Source organism: Pocillopora verrucosa, chromosome 8 (assembly GCF_036669915.1).
Source record: "Pocillopora verrucosa isolate sample1 chromosome 8, ASM3666991v2, whole genome shotgun sequence".
Lineage (NCBI taxonomy): Eukaryota > Metazoa > Cnidaria > Anthozoa > Scleractinia > Pocilloporidae > Pocillopora > Pocillopora verrucosa.
In genome coordinates, this window is record NC_089319.1 from 5,689,709 (window position 1) to 5,708,551 (window position 18,843).

The following is an 18,843-nucleotide window of genomic DNA, read 5'->3' on the forward strand; positions in this document are numbered from 1 at the left end:
TCACTCTAAGAAAAAACAAAAACAACAAAGGGCTGGTGTAAAACGCTTCAGTCTTCATGTATCAAACTTTCCAGACTCAACCACCCCTCCCTCCTTAAAAACAAATACTTTGTCACAGTGTCGGATGGTGTTCAGACGGTGAGCTATGGTTATTACTGTGGAGTCTTTCAGTTTCTCTCGCACCACTCTCCAGATTGTTTCTTCTGTCCCTGGATCCACGTGTGCAGTGGGCTCATCCAAGATGATAATCTTGTTCTGCTGCAACAGAACACGAGCCAAACAAATCAACTGCCGCTCTCCCACACTGACATTTGCTCCATTTTCCAACAATTCGTAATCCAATTGTCCCTCAAGACTTTGAACGAAATCTTTCAGTTGCACATCCTCTAAGACCCGCCACAGATCTGCATCTTTGAAGCGGTTGACAAGATCCAGATTTGTCCTCAATGATCCACTGAAAAGCACCGGAGCTTGGCCAAGAGCGGATATGCATCCTCGAGCTGTTCGGAGATTAATGTTCTTTATCTGAACCCCATCCACGAGAATATCTCCGTCAGGATCGGGCATGCGTAAAAGAGCTGCTACAAAAGATGACTTCCCGGCACCCGTGCGGCCTGCAACACCTATATTTGAGCCTCCTTTGATGTCAAGACTGATGTTCCTCAGCGCTTTCGGTCCCCCCGGGTAATACGTTATCGACACGTCGCGGAATGTGATATTTCCTTCGCGTGGCCAGTGTTCCGGGGGAAGCGTGTCCACTTGGTATCCAGGCTCAGAGTCAAGCTTGGTGTAGGTCATAATTCGTTCAACTGACGTCATAAAATTCTCGACATCTGATGATTTTCTGACAGCGTGTTGCGTCAGGGCCACTGTTTGAATGAGGTAAGCGAGAGAAAGCCCAGCGGAAGCTAAATAGAGAAAAATATCTGTAAATTAATCGTCCTCATGAAGATAGTGATGAAATGGGCTACAACGACTTGTTTTTGTCTCCCAGCTCCGCGCGGAAAGATTCTTTTCACAGTCTCATTTATCACATGGAATATCACAGCTTTTGGGTGTACACGAGCGTGAAATGGTGCAATTATTTCGGATGAAACTCTACATACCAGCATCTTGAGATACTAAAACTACCACTGAGACGACTAAGCCTATTAAAAGAGAAATGATTGCATCCAGACGAACACCGAACCATCTGCCACTCGCCGTCACCATGACAAAAGACTGGGTATGAGTGTCTTGGTAGCTGTCCAATGGGAAAGAAAATAAATCAACTTAAGTCATCTCGAGTCTAAATATTTGTTCACTCAGTAAAACGTAAAAAGCGTTGCGAAGGGGGTAGGGGTGGGGGTAATAAAGAGAGGAGACCGCCGCATCACCATCATGAACGACTGGGTATAAGTGTCTTGGCAGCTGTCCAACGGGAAAGAAAATACATCAACGTAAATCATCTCCAGTTCAAATGTCAATTTTGCGCAGCAAGTTTCTTAAGCGTCGTACAGAGGGTGCCACCACCATGATGAACGAAACAGATTTATAGATTTGGTATACAGAATGTAAATTAAAAGGAAAAAAACATTTGGACACGAGACCGCCAACGAAAAAAAGTGATCAGGTAGAGGGGCAAATTCGAGGCTGAGACCGAATGCAAAATTTAAGATTCAGTGCCCCAATCAACCCAGCATTCCATGTCTACAATTTTAAAATCGTTGGAAGACGAAGGTGGGGGGGGGGGGGAGGGAGGGGGGAGAAGGTAATGGCTATGATGGAAGGAAGGGGGAAGGGACGACTGTTTTTCACGGATAATGTTTTAAGATGCCAAACATAAACCCTGCACTATGAAAGTTTTGCGTCTCGAGCCTGAATTGAGTTTCCCAGCTCACTTGTAAAGTTGCACGAACTTACTTGTAAAACGTTTCTATAAACTCTCTCTGTCTGCCTCTTGTTCGAATTGTGTCCAGTCCATCGAGAGTCTCTGATATGTGAGAGAAGACTGGGCTTCGACATATTGACTCCAACCTTTTTAGTTCTCTGGAACTCTTCAAGTAAAATCTTGCAAAGTAAAGAATCATGGCCGTCACTGGAACGGTAACGAACAAAACCCAAGGATTTGTAGCAGAAGGAACGATCACTGATGAGAGTAACAGCAATACCAATTGAATTGTAGATAGAAACTGTAATGGTAATAACTCATCCATGCAACCCACATCTTTAGAGAATCGATTCAGGATTCTACCCACAGGATTTGAATCGAAAAATAGAACTGACGCTTTTAAAAGAACTACAACCATTTTGTCATGAAGACGCTCAGAGCTTCTTAGACAAACCAAAAAGAAAATATAGGCCCTGATGATGCCTAAAATGAAGGAAGCAGCGACTAAACCACCATAGATAGTTAGATTTGTCTTGTCTTTCTGTTCTGATGGAAGTTTTCTGGTCAAAAAGGACAACCACACGTCAGGGGCAACCATCGATCCTGAAAAAAGGCGAAAAAATATATGTGTGTGATAAAAATATGCGAAAGTGAGATAAATTTTTCTTAATCTACGTAACAGTCTAAATCTGGTGAAATAAAAAATTTTAAAGTCAGGATTAAAAGGCGTCAACCTCTCTCATAAATGTCAGATTGGTTGTTAGTCCTAACATTTATTTCCCGTCACCCTTTGTACGCCTTTTTCGTCAGTCCCAGTTTCCTCTTGCTCCTCCAAGTCAAAAAAAAACTGGGTTGGTCGGTTGCTTACTCGTTCGCCCCGAGAGAGAATGTTGCTCGACAGCACCAAACAATGGCTAAGTTTTTGCCACTTTTATAATTCTTTAGTGCTCACCTTGAGAAATAAGACACAAGAAAATCATTCCAATGATGAGCAATGAGTGAATACCACTTCTGAAGTAGTTCCAATAAAGCTTACTTGACACCGTTCCGATTGCCCGATCTTCAACAGATATTTCCAGTTCATTGTCTTTATTTGTGAATGGCTTCAAATCTCCGCGTCTCTCTTCATCCTCCCTTGCGGTGACCATGTCATTACACTTGTTCTCTATCGCAGCATTCTTGTACAGTGGGTCGATGGTGGTATTTAAGATGCCTTTTCCTTGAAGCTCAGCGAAGGTTCCCTTCCCCAGAACGCGACCTTTGTGCAGTACAATCACTTGGTCTGCATCTTTCATGTGTGGTTCTTGATGAGAAGTTAACAGGCGGGTCTTCTCGCTAAGCAAGCCCTTCATACACTTTTCGAAGATATGCCGACCAACTTTGAAGTCCACCGCGCTGAGAGGGTCATCCAACAAGTAAAGGTCTGCATCCACGTACACTGCGCGTGCTAAGCTTACTCTTGCACGCTGACCACCACTCAGAACGACACCGCGCTCACCAACAACGGTTTGGTCACCGTTCGGAAACCGCTGAAAGTCTTCTGTGAGAGCGCATGCCTCAATTATTCTGGTGTATCTTGGATCATCGTACAACTCTCCAAATAAAATATTTTCTCTTAAGGTTCCAGAGAACACCCAGGCTATTTGCGGTACATACACAAATATTCCTTGACGACTTATTGCTCCGCTTACGTCTGACATCTCGCCCGCGATCGCTGAGAGGAGAGTTGATTTACCGCTGCCTACTGGTCCGGTAACAACTGTCAAGCTTCCTGACGCAGCAACAAAGTCCACATCTTGAAGAATAAATTCATCTTTCCTCGCCACTTCTTTATATGTTAAATGCGACACACATACATTTCCTGGCTTAGAAGGGTTTATCCACTGATCAGTAAGGGGATCTTCATCTGATACATGCGACTGGCTCATAGATGTAAAATCGTTTTGTAACTTGCCCGACTTTCTCTCTGCAACTGTTCCTCTGTCATGTAGACAATGATCCTCAGAGATGGAAAACAAATCCTCTGAAATAAGAAAATCCTCTATTCTTCCGAGTGATGCAAATGATTCCCGTGTCTCCACCACACCATACGCGATGTCAAGGCAAATGTTAGATCTTAGCAAGTTAGTAAACATTAAGAGCATAAAAGTATTGACTGGTGTTAGGGGTTGACCAGTAAGCAGCAGAGTAATAACAGACAGCAGGATTGGTACTGAAGTATATTCTAAGGCAGCTAAGCCTGAGAGAATAGCGCTTTTCTTACGGATGATGCTTATTTCTCGTCTGAAAGAAACAAAAAGATTTTTTGTTATCATTTTTGGACGTACTGAAAGTACTGATGAGAAACTCTGCACTCTGCACTGGTTGTTAAGATGCCTATCGTTTATTACGCCCAAAAACTCTCTGAAAACTGTAAGCAAAGTGCAATAAACAGTACATGTCATGATCACAAACGATTCCTTGATATGACCTTCAACCCGCCCGCCCCCCCCCCCCCTCACAGCCGCCCTCTCTACCTATAAATGTTAATTTTGTGAGTTAAAAAGTCATAGAGTGTTTCCTAAAATCTGGCATGAGTTATCACGCTAGTAAACTAATACTATCACTTCGTTCACCCAAAGGTGTCGGTCTGACGATGTTGTGCAGTTATCTGAAAAAATAAAATGGGTTTTTAAATTTCCCTTACTTTCGTGTGTGTTTTATTTTTTCTCTGAATTCATCCTCCCACGCATGCGCTTTGATAGCACGTATCCCAGAAACCACTTGATTCGTCAAAGAAATTCGCATATCAGATTCCGCCGCTGAACGCAGACGTAGTGCGGCATTGACAGAAGACATCTCTGCATAATACGGTAGAAGAAGACAGAGAAATATCTCTCCCATAAGAGCCTGCCAGCCAATCAGATACGCGATTACAAACGTTGTGGGCACAACTTGGAGTATGGCTGAATTCATCACTGAAATCCATTTAGGTGCTTTCTCCATCCGCTGAACATCATTTGACAGCAGGTCGATCACACGCCCCGCTGAAAACTTTGACAATGAGCTCTTGCTAAGCAGTAAGATCTGAGAATGAAACAATATCAATACCAGAATTGACTTCTTGAAAAGGAAAACCCATGTTTAGTGCAGAAAGTAATCAGAATCATTGACAACCATTTGCCAAAGTAAAGGTGGCTAGTGGTGGATATTTACCCAGCTGCGAGGTAAATATTCACAGGTAGCCACCGAGTAATTGCCTTAGTATGTACTAAAACAGTCAGAGAAAAAAAAACACAAAAAGATTATTTTAACTTTTTTTTTACTGCAACGATTACGGTATTTTTGGGCGAAAAATCCGCGCAAGGTTCTCGGAGGTAAATAGCAAGGGATATTTGGAGTTCGAGTAGCCAATCAGATTGCGCCTTCAAAATTATCCACTGTTTTAGTATACACTAAAGATAATTAGTGAATACCACACAGGTGGATAGTGCTAGTTGGTTAGTCCTGAAGTGATTACCAAGTTCTACTCATCTCCAAGGAAACGAAGAGACAAACTGGCACTTCCAAAGTTTAATTCCCAATCATTTTTTTTCATCTAATACATTAAGGAGCTAATGAGGACCGCCACCTAGGTTTAGCCAAATTGCTAGAACGCCTACTGCCACCCGCGAGATCGAGGATTCAAGTCTGAGATTGAACAACCTCTCACGCTCCCAAGACAGAGACGTAACTAGAGGAGTCTTGAGGAGTCAAGAAAAATCTTATATTTCAGATTTAAAAAAGCATATGAATTCATAGAAGCTTTAGCTTAGGCATAATCATTTCCAACGCTGGTCTGGTTACTCCTTCTCGCGTGTAAATTCCAGCCTGCGGATACACAGTGTTGCCGAAAAAAGACGGAATGCAGTCCTAGATTACCTACTTAGACACTGGATTTAAAACTTCCTCTGACTACTCCATAATCTGGAGTTAATAACAAAAGTGTATCGAAAAGCGAAGGAAACAGTGTCGAGAGAATTAAGGAAGATTGCGCCCATTCCCCCTACCCAACCCAATCCAACCCTGCCCTTACTCGTCCACAATCTTTTTCAAAGCAGCAGCGTCGGCAACTAACACGAGCAAGTGCAACGGGATGGGAAAAAGTTAAATGCCGCGCAGATTATGGAGAAGGCTGGGGACGAAACAGTTACCCTTCTTGTGCTCACCTTACTGTAAACGAGACCTTTCACTGCGTTACTCAGTCTGATGCCCATTATTTCAGCCGCGTAACCGGAATGTTCCATGCCGAGAGTCCCGACCAAAGTGGTTACAGTCATGGCAGTTGCTAAAACGCAACCATGAAGGATGTGATGTGTTTCAGGTGACATTAACATAAAAATCAGATGTCCAATGAGCAATGGCGAAAGGAGGGAGCCGATTGCGAACAAGACATCACAGCAAACAACAAAAACAGCTTCCCTGTAGGAAATCATCTTCAAAACACTTTTCCACAACTTTGGTGTTTTCTTCTTCCTTATGGAATTAGCTATTTCTTCTTTCCATTTTTTGTCAAGGAGTTCTGTGGCTGACTGTGAGGTGTTCTCGTTTGAGAGTGGTACAAAGTCTCCTTCCTCTAAAGTTCGTTTACTGCCTGTCTTCATAACATCGTTCATCCATTGGAACAAAAGGAAAGAAACAAAACCAACTTTCTCGGCAGAGTTATTGGTGGAGGAGATCTTCCTGTAACCATTTGGTGCCATGGATCTAAACCTTAAGTCGAAGAACAATGAAACATGATCAATATCATCTTTCTCACTGATAAATTCACGTCACGCTTCACGTTTTGCGACATCATTATTTAAATTTCAAAAAAAGATGAACTAAATAGCACTTTTAATGTAAATAGAATTTGAGAGCTTGGGATAAACTCCTTTCTGATAAAAGTGTCAAATTTATTTGTCCCACTCTCGTTCCACATCTCGTGATAAAATCTTTTATTTCACTACCGAGCCTTCGACATTATCGGTTCCGTGAATATGAAAGCGATCTTCGCAGTAATGAACATTACTTAAGTAATAGTGAAAAGAAGGCCTGAAAAATATTCAGGCATGTTCGGGATTAGAACCCATGACCTTTGCGATACCGGTGCAGTGCTCTACCAACTGAGCTAACAAGCCAACTGGGAGCTGGTCACTGTGTTGGTTCCAAATAAACCCATGAAGTGGTGAATAAACGGTTGTGAATATATGGAAGTCATATATTTGAACGTGAATATGAAAGCGATCTTCGCAGCAATGAAAACTACCTAAGTAGTAGTGAAAAGAACCGCTAACTAGCTGAGCTAACCTAATAATGGCCAGACTCTCCATGGAGTTCATTGTACAGCATCAGAGCGGATAATTCGCAAGTTTGGGGTTTGATACCGGAGACTTTGATATTTGTCGGAGACTTCGATATTTCCTCGTTCTGAGGCTAGATAACATGCATATTTCTTTAATTCTTATTTATTTTTCTAACGTCGCTATTACCCTTGTGAGGACATATGAATTCTTCAATTCTGTATGCTTGACAAAATGTGGAGAACTTTTCAATATTCTACAATCGGGCTAATTATATCATTTATGTCTCCTCCGCGGCCGTTCTTTGATTTATCCTTTCTTTTTTGGCCTGAAACTGGTATTAAAGGGACTTAAGAAGAACATGTAAAGATTGAAAACCGCTAAGTCATTTATTTTCGCCTGCTTCAAAATAGTTGCCAAAATGTGAATAGGCACGAGTGCGGTTGAAATTAGACTTGTTCCGGGGGAAATAAAGTTGAAAATGGTCAAGAGATCAAGAGATAAATACTTAGCGGCTAACCTTCTTCTTTTTCCTTGGAGGGAACTTTGTAATGGGCGAGACTGCACCAACGAGAAAATTCCGTAAACCAGTAACACGCCAGCAAGCACTGCTTATCACTAATGGAACTACGCACGCAGAAATCCCTCGTTTTAAAGCCCGATTAGCATAAGTACACCCTTTTACAGACGACTGCACTTAAATTGTTTAACAGAATTTCTTTAGTACATGCAATCAGAGGATTTCGAGCGCAATTTGGAATAACGAAGCACTAGTTTGTGTCACTATGATTTTTCAAAGACAAACAGTCCTGAGTCTTCAAAAAAAGGTTAACAGCGCTTATTTAATTTAAATCTCCCTGACAAACTTACACATGGGCTTGAAACTGTCTGGATCGAGATCAATTTCCCCAATAAAAGTAAACTACTAGTATCTTCACTATACAGACCGCCTAACGTTGACCTGAACAACTTCATACCTAATCTGGAGAAAACGCTGGACGTAGCATCAAGCAAAGGCGATGAAATATTATTGCTTGGAGACTTAAACTACGATCCATCTCCAAAGAAACTGCCTCACGATACAAAAGAAGTCATCAAATTGTTTAACATCTATCAATTTTCCCAACTTATCGAAGACCCTACAAGAATCACTGAAACATCAAAAATTTTAATTGACGTGGCATTTACAACCAACACTGACAAAATTGTTACTTCTGGCGTTTTAAACTGTTCTATTAGTGATCACCAACTTGTTTACATCGTCCGACGAGCGAAAATTCCAAGAGGAGAAATAAAGACTGCGCGTTGTTGACGCTTGAATAACTATTCTTCTCAAAATTTTGCTGATGACCTGCACTCTGCCTCTTGGGAAAACATTGACACCTCCCTCACAGTAAGTAACGCTTGGATGGCTTTCAAAAGAACCTTTATGGATATAGCGGATAAACGTACCCCCTTCATGACAATGAGAATTCGATCTTCTACTCTTCCATGGTTAAATGAAGACATCAGAAATCTGATCAAGGAGAGAAATTTCAACCATAAGAAGGCACAAAAATCTGGATCTTGCAATGATTGGGCTACTTGTAGAGCTATTAGAAATCAAGTAGTATCTCAGATTCGTGATGCTAAACGTAACTACTATACCAATCTAATTGAGGAAAACATCACAAACTTTCCAGACTCGACTACCCCTTCCCTCCTCGAAAACAAGAACTTTGTCATAGTGTCGGATGGTGTTCAGATGGGGAGCTATAATTATTACTGAGGAGTCTTTCAGTTTCTCTCGCAGCATTACTGTCAGCCCTCCCTAAAGGCTGATAACAACTTTCGACTTGTAAAGTCGACTTGTAAAATCTAAACCGGTTTTCCTAGCCTACAAAAAAGCAGGAGACTACAACAAGACGAGGGCATAACGGGTGAGAAACGCGCCCCACCCCTCTGCCACCCTTTAATTAGGGTCAGACTGATACCCACTTTTTAATTTGGCCTTGAAATTGTCGCAAGCCCGGCGCAAGATTAATCTGGAAAAATTTACAATTTTCATCTAGATCGCTCTTGTCGAAACAGCATTCAGAGGAAGTTTTAGAATAGTTTCCTTCCTTCCCAATGCCGCTATTCAAAACGCTACACCACTTTTTGATGCCTCCCTGAATATCGATTATAAGTTTTAAAAATTTCGCTCTCAGTTCCCCCTTTTTGAGACTATATAGACCGTGGCCGTAGTGAATACTTCGTTTTTGAGTCAACGAACTCACACATTAAATGAAAGGATACTAATCATAACTAGTTACTTATAAAAACCATGCTATATCAGTTATAAAATGCTTCAGTCTTCATGTGTCAAATTTTCCAGACTCGACCACCCCTCCCTCCTTAAAAACAAATACTTTGTCACAGTGTCGGATGGTGTTCAGACGGTGAGCTATAGTTATTACTGTGGAGTCTTTCAGTTTCTCTCGCACCACTCTCCAGATTGTTTCTTCTGTCCCTGGATCCACGTGTGCAGTGGGCTCATCCAAGATGATAATCTTGTTCTGCTGCAACAGAACACGAGCCAAACAAATCAACTGCCGCTCTCCCACACTGACATTTGCTCCATTTTCCAACAATTCGTAATCCAATTGTCCCTCAAGACTTTGAACGAAATCTTTCAGTTGCACATCCTCTAAGACCCGCCACAGATCTGCATCTGTGAAGTGGTTGACAAGATCCAGATTTGTCCTCAATGATCCACTGAAAAGCACCGGAGTTTGGCCAAGAGCGGATATGCATCCTCGTGCTGTTCGGAGATTAATGTTCTTTATCTGAACCCCATCCACGAGAATATCTCCGTCAGGATCGGGCATGCGTAAAAGAGCTGCTACAAAAGATGACTTCCCGGCACCCGTGCGGCCTGCAACACCTATATTTGAGCCTCCTTTGATGTCAAGACTGATGTTCCTCAGCGCTTTCGGTCCCCCCGGGTAATACGTTATCGACACGTCGCGGAATGTGATATTTCCTTCGCGTGGCCAGTGTTCCGGGGGAAGCGTGTCCACTTGATATCCAGGCTCAGAGTCAAGCTTGGTGTAGGTCATAACTCGTTCAACTGACGTCATAAAATTCTCGACATCTGATGATTTTCTGACAGCGTGTTGCGTCAGGGCCACTGTTTGAATGAGGTAAGCGAGAGAAAGCCCAGCGGAAGCTAAATAGAGAAAAATATCTGTAAATTAATCGTCCTCATGAAGATAGTGATAAAATGGGCTACAACGACTTGTTTTTGTCTCCCAGCTCCGCGCGGAAAGATTCTTTTCACAGTCTTATTTATCACATGGAATATCATAGCTTTTGGGTGTACACGAGCGTGAAATGGTGCAATTATTTTGGATGAAACTCTACATACCAGCATCTTGAGATACTAAAACTACCACTGAGACGACTAAGCCTATTAAAAGAGAAATGATTGCATCCAGACGAACACCGAACCATCTGCCACTCGCCGTCACCATGACGAAAGACTGGGTATGAGTGTCTTGGTAGCTGTCCAATGGGAAAGAAAATAAATCAACTTAAGTCATCTCGAGTCTAAATATTTGTTCACTCAGTAAAACGTAAAAAGCGTTGCGAAGGGGGTAGGGGTGGGGGTAAGAAAGAGAGGAGACCGCCGCATCACCATCGTGAACGACTGGGTATAAGTGTCTTGGTAGCTGTCCAACGGGAAAGAAAATACATCAACGTAAATCATCTCCAGTTCAAATGTCAATTCTGCGCAGCAAGTTTCTTAAGCGTTGCACAGAGGGTGCCACCACCATGATGAACGAAACAGATTTATAGATTTGGTATACAGAATGTAAATTAAAAGGAAAAAAACATTTGGACACGAGACCGCCAACGAAAAAAAGTCATCACATAGAGGGGCGAATTCGAGGCCACGGCTGAGACCGAATACCAAATTTAAGATTCAGTGCCCCAATCAACCCAGCATTCCATGTCTACAATTTTAAAAGCGTTGGAAGACGAAGGTGGGGGGGAGGGGGAGGGGGGAGAAGGTAATGAGTATTATGGAAGGAAGAGGGAAGGGAGAACTGTTTTTTACGGATAATGTTTTGAAGATGCCAAACATAAACCCTGCACTATGAACGTCACGGTTTTGCGTATCGAGCCTGAATTGAGTTTGAGATTTTACTTTCCCAGCTCACTTGGAAAGTTGCATGAACTTACCTGTAAAACTTGTCCATAAACTCTCCCTGTCTGCCTCTTGTTCGAATTGTGTCCAGTCCATCAAGAGTCTCTGATATGTGAGAGAAGACTGGGCTTCGACATATTGACTCCAACCTTTTTAGTTCTCTGGAACTCTTCAAGTAAAATCTTGCAAAGTAAAGAATCATGGCCGTCACTGGAACGGTAACAAACAAAACCCAAGGATTTGTAGCAGAAGGAACGAGAACAGATGAGAGCAACAGCAATACAAATTGAATTGTAGATAGAAACTGTAATGGTAATAACTCATCCATGCAACCCACATCTTTAGAGAATCGATTCAGGATTCTACCCACAGGATTTGAATCGAAAAAAAGAACCGGCGCTTTTAAAAGAGCTACAACCATTTTGTCATGAAGCCGCTCAGAGCTTCTTAGACAAACCGAAAAGAAAATGTAGGCCCTGATGATGCCTAATGTGAAGCAGCGACCAAACCACCATAGATAGTTAGATTTGTCTTGTCTTTCTGTTCTAATGGAAGTTTCCTGGTCAAAAAGGACAGCCACACGTCAGGGGCAACCATCGATGCTACAAAAAGGCGAAAAAATATGGTGAGTGATAAAAATATGCGAAAGGGAGAGAATTTTCTTCATAATCTACGTAACAGTCTAAATCAGGTAAAATAAACAATTTAAACTCAGGATTAAAAGGCATCAACCTCTCTCCTAAATGTCAGATTGGTTGTTAGTCTTAACATTAATTTCCCGTCACCCTTTGCACACATTTTTTGTCAGTCCCAGTTTCTTCTTCCTCCTCCAAGACAAAAACAAACTCGGTTGGTTGCTTGCACCAAACAATGGCTAAGTTTTTGTCACTTTTATAATTCTTTAGTGCTCACCTTGAGAAATAAGACACAAGAAAATCATTCCAATGATGAGCAATGAGTGACTACCACTTCTGAAGTAGTCCCAATACAGCTTACTTGACACCGTTCCAATTGCCCGATCTTCAACAGATATTTCCAGTTCATTTTCTTTATTTGTGAGTGGCTCCAAATCTCTGCATCTCTCTTCATCATTCCTTGCGGTGACCATGTCATTACACTTGTTCTCTGTCGAAGCATTCTTGTAAAGTGGGTCGATGGTGGTATTTAAGATGCCTTTTCCTTGAAGCTCAGCGAAGGTTCCCTTCCCCAGAACGCAACCCTTGTGCAGTACAATCACTTGGTCTGCATCTTTCATGTGTCGTTCTTGATGAGAAGTTAACAGGCGGGTCTTCTCGCCAAGCAAACCCTTAATACACTTTTCAAAGATATGCCGACCAACTTTGTAGTCCACTGCGCTGAGAGGGTCATCCAACAAGTAAAGGTCTGCATCCACGTACACTGCGCGTGCTAAGCTTACTCTTGCACGCTGACCACCACTCAGAACGGCACCACGCTCACCAACAACGGTTTGGTCACCGTTCGGAAACCGCTGAAAGTCTTCCGTGAGGGCGCATGCTTCGATTATTCTGGTGTATCTTGGATCATCGTACGACTCTCCAAATAAAATATTTTCTCTTAAGGTTCCAGAGAACACCCAGGCTATTTGCGGTGCATACACAAAATTTCCTTGACGGCTTATTGTTCCGCTTACGTCTGACATCTCGCCAGCGATTGCTGAGAGGAGAGTTGATTTACCGCTGCCTACTGGTCCGGTGACAACTGTCAAGCTTCCTAACGCAGCAACGAAGTCCACATCTTGAAGAATAAATTCATCTATCCTCGCCACTTCTTTATATGTTAAATGCGACACACATACATTTCCTGGCTTAGAAGGGTTAATCCACTGATCAGTAAGGGGATCTTCATCTGATACATGCAACTGGCTCATAGATGTAAAATCGTTTTGTAACTTGCCCGACTTTCTCTCTGCAACTGTTCCTCTGTCATGTAGACATTGATCCTCAGAGATGGGAAACAAATCCTCTGAAATAAGAAAATCTTCTATTCTTCCGAGTGATGCAAATGATTCCCGTGTCTCCACCACACCATACGCGATGTCAAGGCAAATGTTAAGTCTTAGCAAGTTAGTAAACATTAAGAGCATAAAAACATTGACTGGTGTTAAGGGTTGACCAGTAAGCAGCAGAGTAATAACAGACACCAGGATTGGTATTGAAGTATATTCTAAGGCAGCTAAGCCCGAGAGAATAGCGCTTTTCTTACGGATGATGCTTATTTCTCGTCTGAAAGAAACAAAAAGATTTGTTGTTATCATTTTTTGGACAAACTCAAAGTACTGATGAGAAACTCTGCACTCTGCACTGGTTGTTCAGATACCTATCGTTTATTACACCCAAAAACTCTCTGAAAACTGAACACATTACACAATAAGCAAAGTGTAATAAACAGTACATCGCCATGATCACAAACGATTCCTTGACATGACCTCCAACCCCCCCCCCCCCCCACTCACAGCCACCCTCTCTACCTATAAATGGCAATTATTTTGTAAGTTATAAACTCAAAGAGTTTTTTTCCTAAAATCTGGCATGACGATGTTGTGCAGTTATCTGAAAAAATAAAATGGGTTTGTAAATTTCCCTTACTTGCGTGTGTGTTTTATTTTTTCTCTGAATTCATCCTCCCACGCATGCGCTTTGATAGCACGTATCCCAGAAACCACTTGATTCGTCAAGGAAATTCGCATATCAGATTCCGCCGCTGAACGCAGACGTAGTGCGGCATTGACAGAAGACATCTCTGCATAATACGGTAGAAGAAGACAGAGAAATATCTCTCCCATAAGAGCCTGCCAGCCAATCAGATACGCGATTACAAACGTTGCGGGTACAATTTGGAGTATGGCTGAATTCATTGCTAAAATCCATTTAGGTGCTTTCTCCATCCGCTGAACATCATTTGACAGCAGGTCGATCACACGCCCTGCTGAAAATTTTGACAATGAGCTCTTGCTAAGCAGTAAGATCTGAGAATGAAACAATATCAATACTAGAATTGACTTCTTGAAAAGGAAAACCCATGTTTAGTGCAGAAAGTAATCAGAATCATCAACTACCATTCGCCAAAGTAAAGGTGGCTAGTGGTGGATATTTACCCAGCTGCGAGGTAAATACCCACAGGTAGCCACCGAGTAACTGCTTTAGTATGTACAAAATCCTAATCTATAATCCTAATCTATATAATCCTATACGAAATACTGTAATCGTTTCCTGCAACGATTACAGTATTTTCGGGCGAAAACTCCGCGCAAGATTCTCGGAGATAAATGGCAAGGGATATTTGGAGTTTGAATAGCCAATCAGAGTGCGCCTTCAACGTTATCCACTGTTTTAGTATACACTAAAGATAATTAGACACAGGTGGAAGTGCTATACGAGTGCGCTGATTGGTTAGTTCTGAAGTGATTACCAAGTTCTACTCATCTCCAAGGAAACAAAGAGACAAACTGGCACTTCCAAAGTTCAATTCCCAATCATTTTTTTCATCTAATACATTAAGGAGCCAATGAGGACCGCCACCTGGGTTTAGCCAAATTGCTAGAACGCCTACTGCCACCCGCGAGATTGAGGATTCAAGTCTGAGATTGAACAACCTCTCACGCTCCCAAGACAGAGGCGTAACTGGAGGAGTCTTGAGGGGGCGAGACAAATCTTATATTTCAGATTTAAAAAAGCATATGAATTCATAGAAGCTTTAGCTTAGGCATAATCATTTCCAATGCTGGTTACTCCTTCTCGCCGTGTAAATTCCAGCCTGCGGATACACAGTGTTGCCGAGAAAAGACGGAATGCAGTCCTAGATTACCTACTTAGACACTGGATTTAAAACTTCCTCTGACTACTCCATAATCTGGAGTTAATAACAAAAGTGTATCGAAAAGCGAAGGAAACAGTGTCGAGAGAATAGAGGAAGATTGTGCCCATTCCCCCTACCCAACCCAACCGAACCCTGCCCTTACTCGTCCACAATCTTCTTCAAAGCAGCGGCGTCGGCAACTAACACGAGCAAATGCAACGGGATGGGAAAAAGTAAACGCCGCGCAGATTATGGAGAAGGCTGGGGACGAAACAGTTACCCTTCTTGTGCTCACCTTTCTGTAAACGAGACCTTTCACTGCGTTACTCAGTCTGATGCCCATTATTTCAGCCGCGTAACCGGAATGTTCCATGCCGAGGGTCCCGAGCAAGGTGGTCAGAGCCATGGCAGTTGCTAAAACGCAACCATGAAGGATGTTGTTCTGATGTGTTTCATGAGACATTAACGTAAAAATCAGATGTCCAATGAGCAATGGCGAAAGGAGGGAGCCGATTGCGAACAAGACATCACAGCAAACAACAAAAACAGCTTCCCTGTAGGAAATCATCTTCAAAACACTTTTCCACAACTTCGGTGTTTTCTTGTTCCTAATGGAGTTAGCTATTTCTTCTTTCCATTTTTTGTCAAGAAGTTCTGTGGCTGACTGTGAGGTGTTCTCGTTTGAGAGTGGTACAAAATCTCTTTCCTCTAAGGTTCGTTTACTGTTTGTCTTCATAGCATCGTTCATCCATTGCAACAAAAGGAAAGAAACAAAACCAACTTTCTCGGCAGATTTATTGGTGGAGATCTTCCTGTAACCATTTGGTGCCATGGTTCTAAACCTTTAGTCGAAGAACGATGAATCATGATCAATATCATCATCTCTCACTAATAAATTCACGTCACACTTCACGTTTTGCTACATCAAATTGAAAACTTAGGCATGCGTAGCATGCAAGAGTTATTTTTTTGGTTGGGTGGGTCGAGATGGAAGAGTTTGTGTACATAGTGTTTTCATTTTTGTCACCGAAAAGAGCATAACTTTCAAAAAACGAAAATATCGCACAAAGACAGAAAAAAACCTAATTTATCTCAACTAAAGCAGATATTATATGATCTACTGTCTCTATTGTCGAAATACTTCTAAGTTAAAGTGAAATTCATCGGTGCCACGCCTACTTTTGTCTCCTTTGCAGCCGTTGTTTGGCCTCGTCACACGACGCCCTCTATTTCCAGTTTGAGAAAGAGTACGTTGCGTGACGAGACCAAATAACGGTTGCAAAAGAGACTACGCTTAATGTCATTCCTCCAACAGAGGGAAAATCAAAGTTATTCGTCTACAGTTAGTTACCTCAAAAATATAAATCCGCGTAATTTTACAACGAAAAGCAAACCGGACACTCTGTTCTACCTCTAACAGACCCTAACTAACGATATATTGCGATCTCGTATAAGTGAAGATACATTGAAGAAGAGAAAAGGATAATATCTCAAAGAGGGATCCTTGATTGGTTGTTGTCTATTTGGACTTTGCCATCTGAATGTGTGAGAAAAGGCAGATTGTTTAACAAGGAATTAACACGCAATTGGGTTAAGTCCTAGGTAGCTTGAAGCGACTTTAATTCGTAGAAAAAGTCAAATGCGGGAGAATTGCTTGGAAAACTCGATTCCAGTAGCATTTACTTCCATGTGAATTTTTTTTCAGTGGGGTTGGACAATGCAGTTAGAATACGTAATAAAATGCAGGTTGTTTACAAGAACATGACACGTGATAGAGCGAAGTGCAATGTGGCAAAATGGAATTTGATTGGTGAAATACAATTCAAGGACGTGAAAAATTGCCTGATGTTCATGTAGTGTAATGATTGGGTATGTTCTGATTGGACTTTGGACGTTGTTTTCTTGGTACGTGATAGAATTTAAGTTGTTTGGCGTGTGCGTTGTTAGTAAAGGAGCGGAAAAAACACGTTTTAACTTTAAAATTTAAATGTGTACCTTTCATATTCTAATAAATCTCGGATCAATATCAGTATCTGAGCAACTGCCCATCTACCCCACCCCTTACTCAACATTAACCTTAACTTGTTGTCAATTGACTGTTGTTGAGTTAGGGGAGGGGTAGGTGGGCAGTTGCCCAGATACTGATATTGATCCTAAATCTCTACCTTAACCGGCTAGACTCTCGCGAAGGCCACCAACCATTACACTTATCAAATGAGCCAAAATTTCTGGTAAATGTCATTCTTTGTGCACAGCCCCGTGATCCACGACATAATTTACAAGAAAACAATACCCAAACACTGTGATTGGTACAACATATCCAAATGCTATGATATGATAGGTGCGAGATACATACTCTAATACGGCAATCTGATTGGTGCGAGATACATACCCTAATACAGCAATCTGATTAGTGCGAGATACATACCCTAATGCGACGATCTGATTAATGCGAGCAACATCACTGATACCACTCTATGCACTAACATGGAGTTATTTTTTTTTTAAGAAAAAGAAATAACTCAAAAATGATGAACGAAATAGCACTTTTAATGTAAATAGAGTGTGAGAGATTGGGATAAACTCCTTCCTTATATAAGAATCAGATTTTTTGTCTCACTCTCGTTTCACATCTCGTGATAAAATCTTCTTTTATTTCACTACCGAACCTTCGACATTGTCATTCCCAGCGATATACAGGATGCTCGCCACAAATAAACCTAATAATGGCCAAACTCTCTATCGAGCGCATTGTAAAGCATCAAAGCGGATAATTTATTATTCTAATGTTGTTATAAACCCCTGTTAGCACTTTTCAATATTACGCAATCGAGCTAATTATGCCATTTGTCTCCTCCGCGGCCGTTCTTTGATCGACCCTTCGTGATGCCATGCAAGTGGAGGGGGGAGGGGGGAATGGGGGGAAGAGAGGTGGTTCACGGTCCACAGTCCCCCACTTCCTGTACCACGTTCACTCGGCTCCAGTACTATTGTGGCACTGTGCCTCCCGACTCTCACCCTTCATGGCATTACTCCCGTCTTCAGGTTAATAAAATGAATCAGAAATCTGGCTTTATGGCAAGCTGTGCCAACGTTAAGTTCTGGACCATTCTCAGGCGTTTCATTTTAGAGTTAGTTTTTTTTATTAACAAAAAAATAACATCCACGTTAGCGTAAAGAAAGTGGTATGTTGCTCGCACCAATCAAATCGTTTAGGGTATGTATCTCGCACCAATTAGAGCGTCGTTTTTGTTCGTTGGTTTAAGAGGTGTTCAAGTTTCAACGAAGTAATGGAGGATTCAGAAAGAGTAGTCTGTAAATTAGAGTCATCTTTTAGAATAAGAAATGTTGGCTTTTCTGTGGTTTTAACGTGTATTTTTACCGCGCTTTACGAGAAATGCGATACCACTGGACAGATGAAAGATATCAGATTACCTATGGTAAACGTGTTATTCATGTTGTGACAACCATGCGCGATCGTGGTTATTTTTCCTTCACGACGAGAGTGAGTGGAAAATTTTTTAATCAAATATTGCTTGAGGTGTTGATGAGTTGCACCAAACATTTTGATTTGAGTAGTTCTTTAACGGCAAGCTGTGTTGCAAGATTCATGATTTGTTGAGTGTGCCGAATATATTTTTCAGGATTGGTTTGCTTGGTGTCATCTCTAGATGAATGTCTGATTA

At 41.8% G+C, this 18,843-nt stretch overlaps 1 protein-coding gene and 1 pseudogene across 1 annotated transcript; both read right to left on the minus strand.

The window, feature by feature from the left end:
* Positions 1 to 54: 54 nt before the first annotated feature.
* LOC136282769 (ATP-binding cassette sub-family C member 4-like) lies at positions 55 to 6,591 on the minus strand. Its single transcript, XM_066170616.1, has 6 exons — positions 6,058 to 6,591; positions 4,557 to 4,936; positions 2,823 to 4,153; positions 1,903 to 2,473; positions 1,107 to 1,243; positions 55 to 908 (listed from the first exon to the last, which is right to left on the minus strand). Exons 1-6 carry the CDS (start codon positions 6,589 to 6,591, stop codon positions 55 to 57), a joined length of 3,807 nt encoding a protein of 1,268 aa, XP_066026713.1.
* A 2,915-nt stretch (positions 6,592 to 9,506) lies between these two features.
* Positions 9,507 to 15,989, minus strand: LOC136282883 (ATP-binding cassette sub-family C member 4-like; annotated as a pseudogene).
* Between the last annotated feature and the right edge of the window lie 2,854 nt (positions 15,990 to 18,843).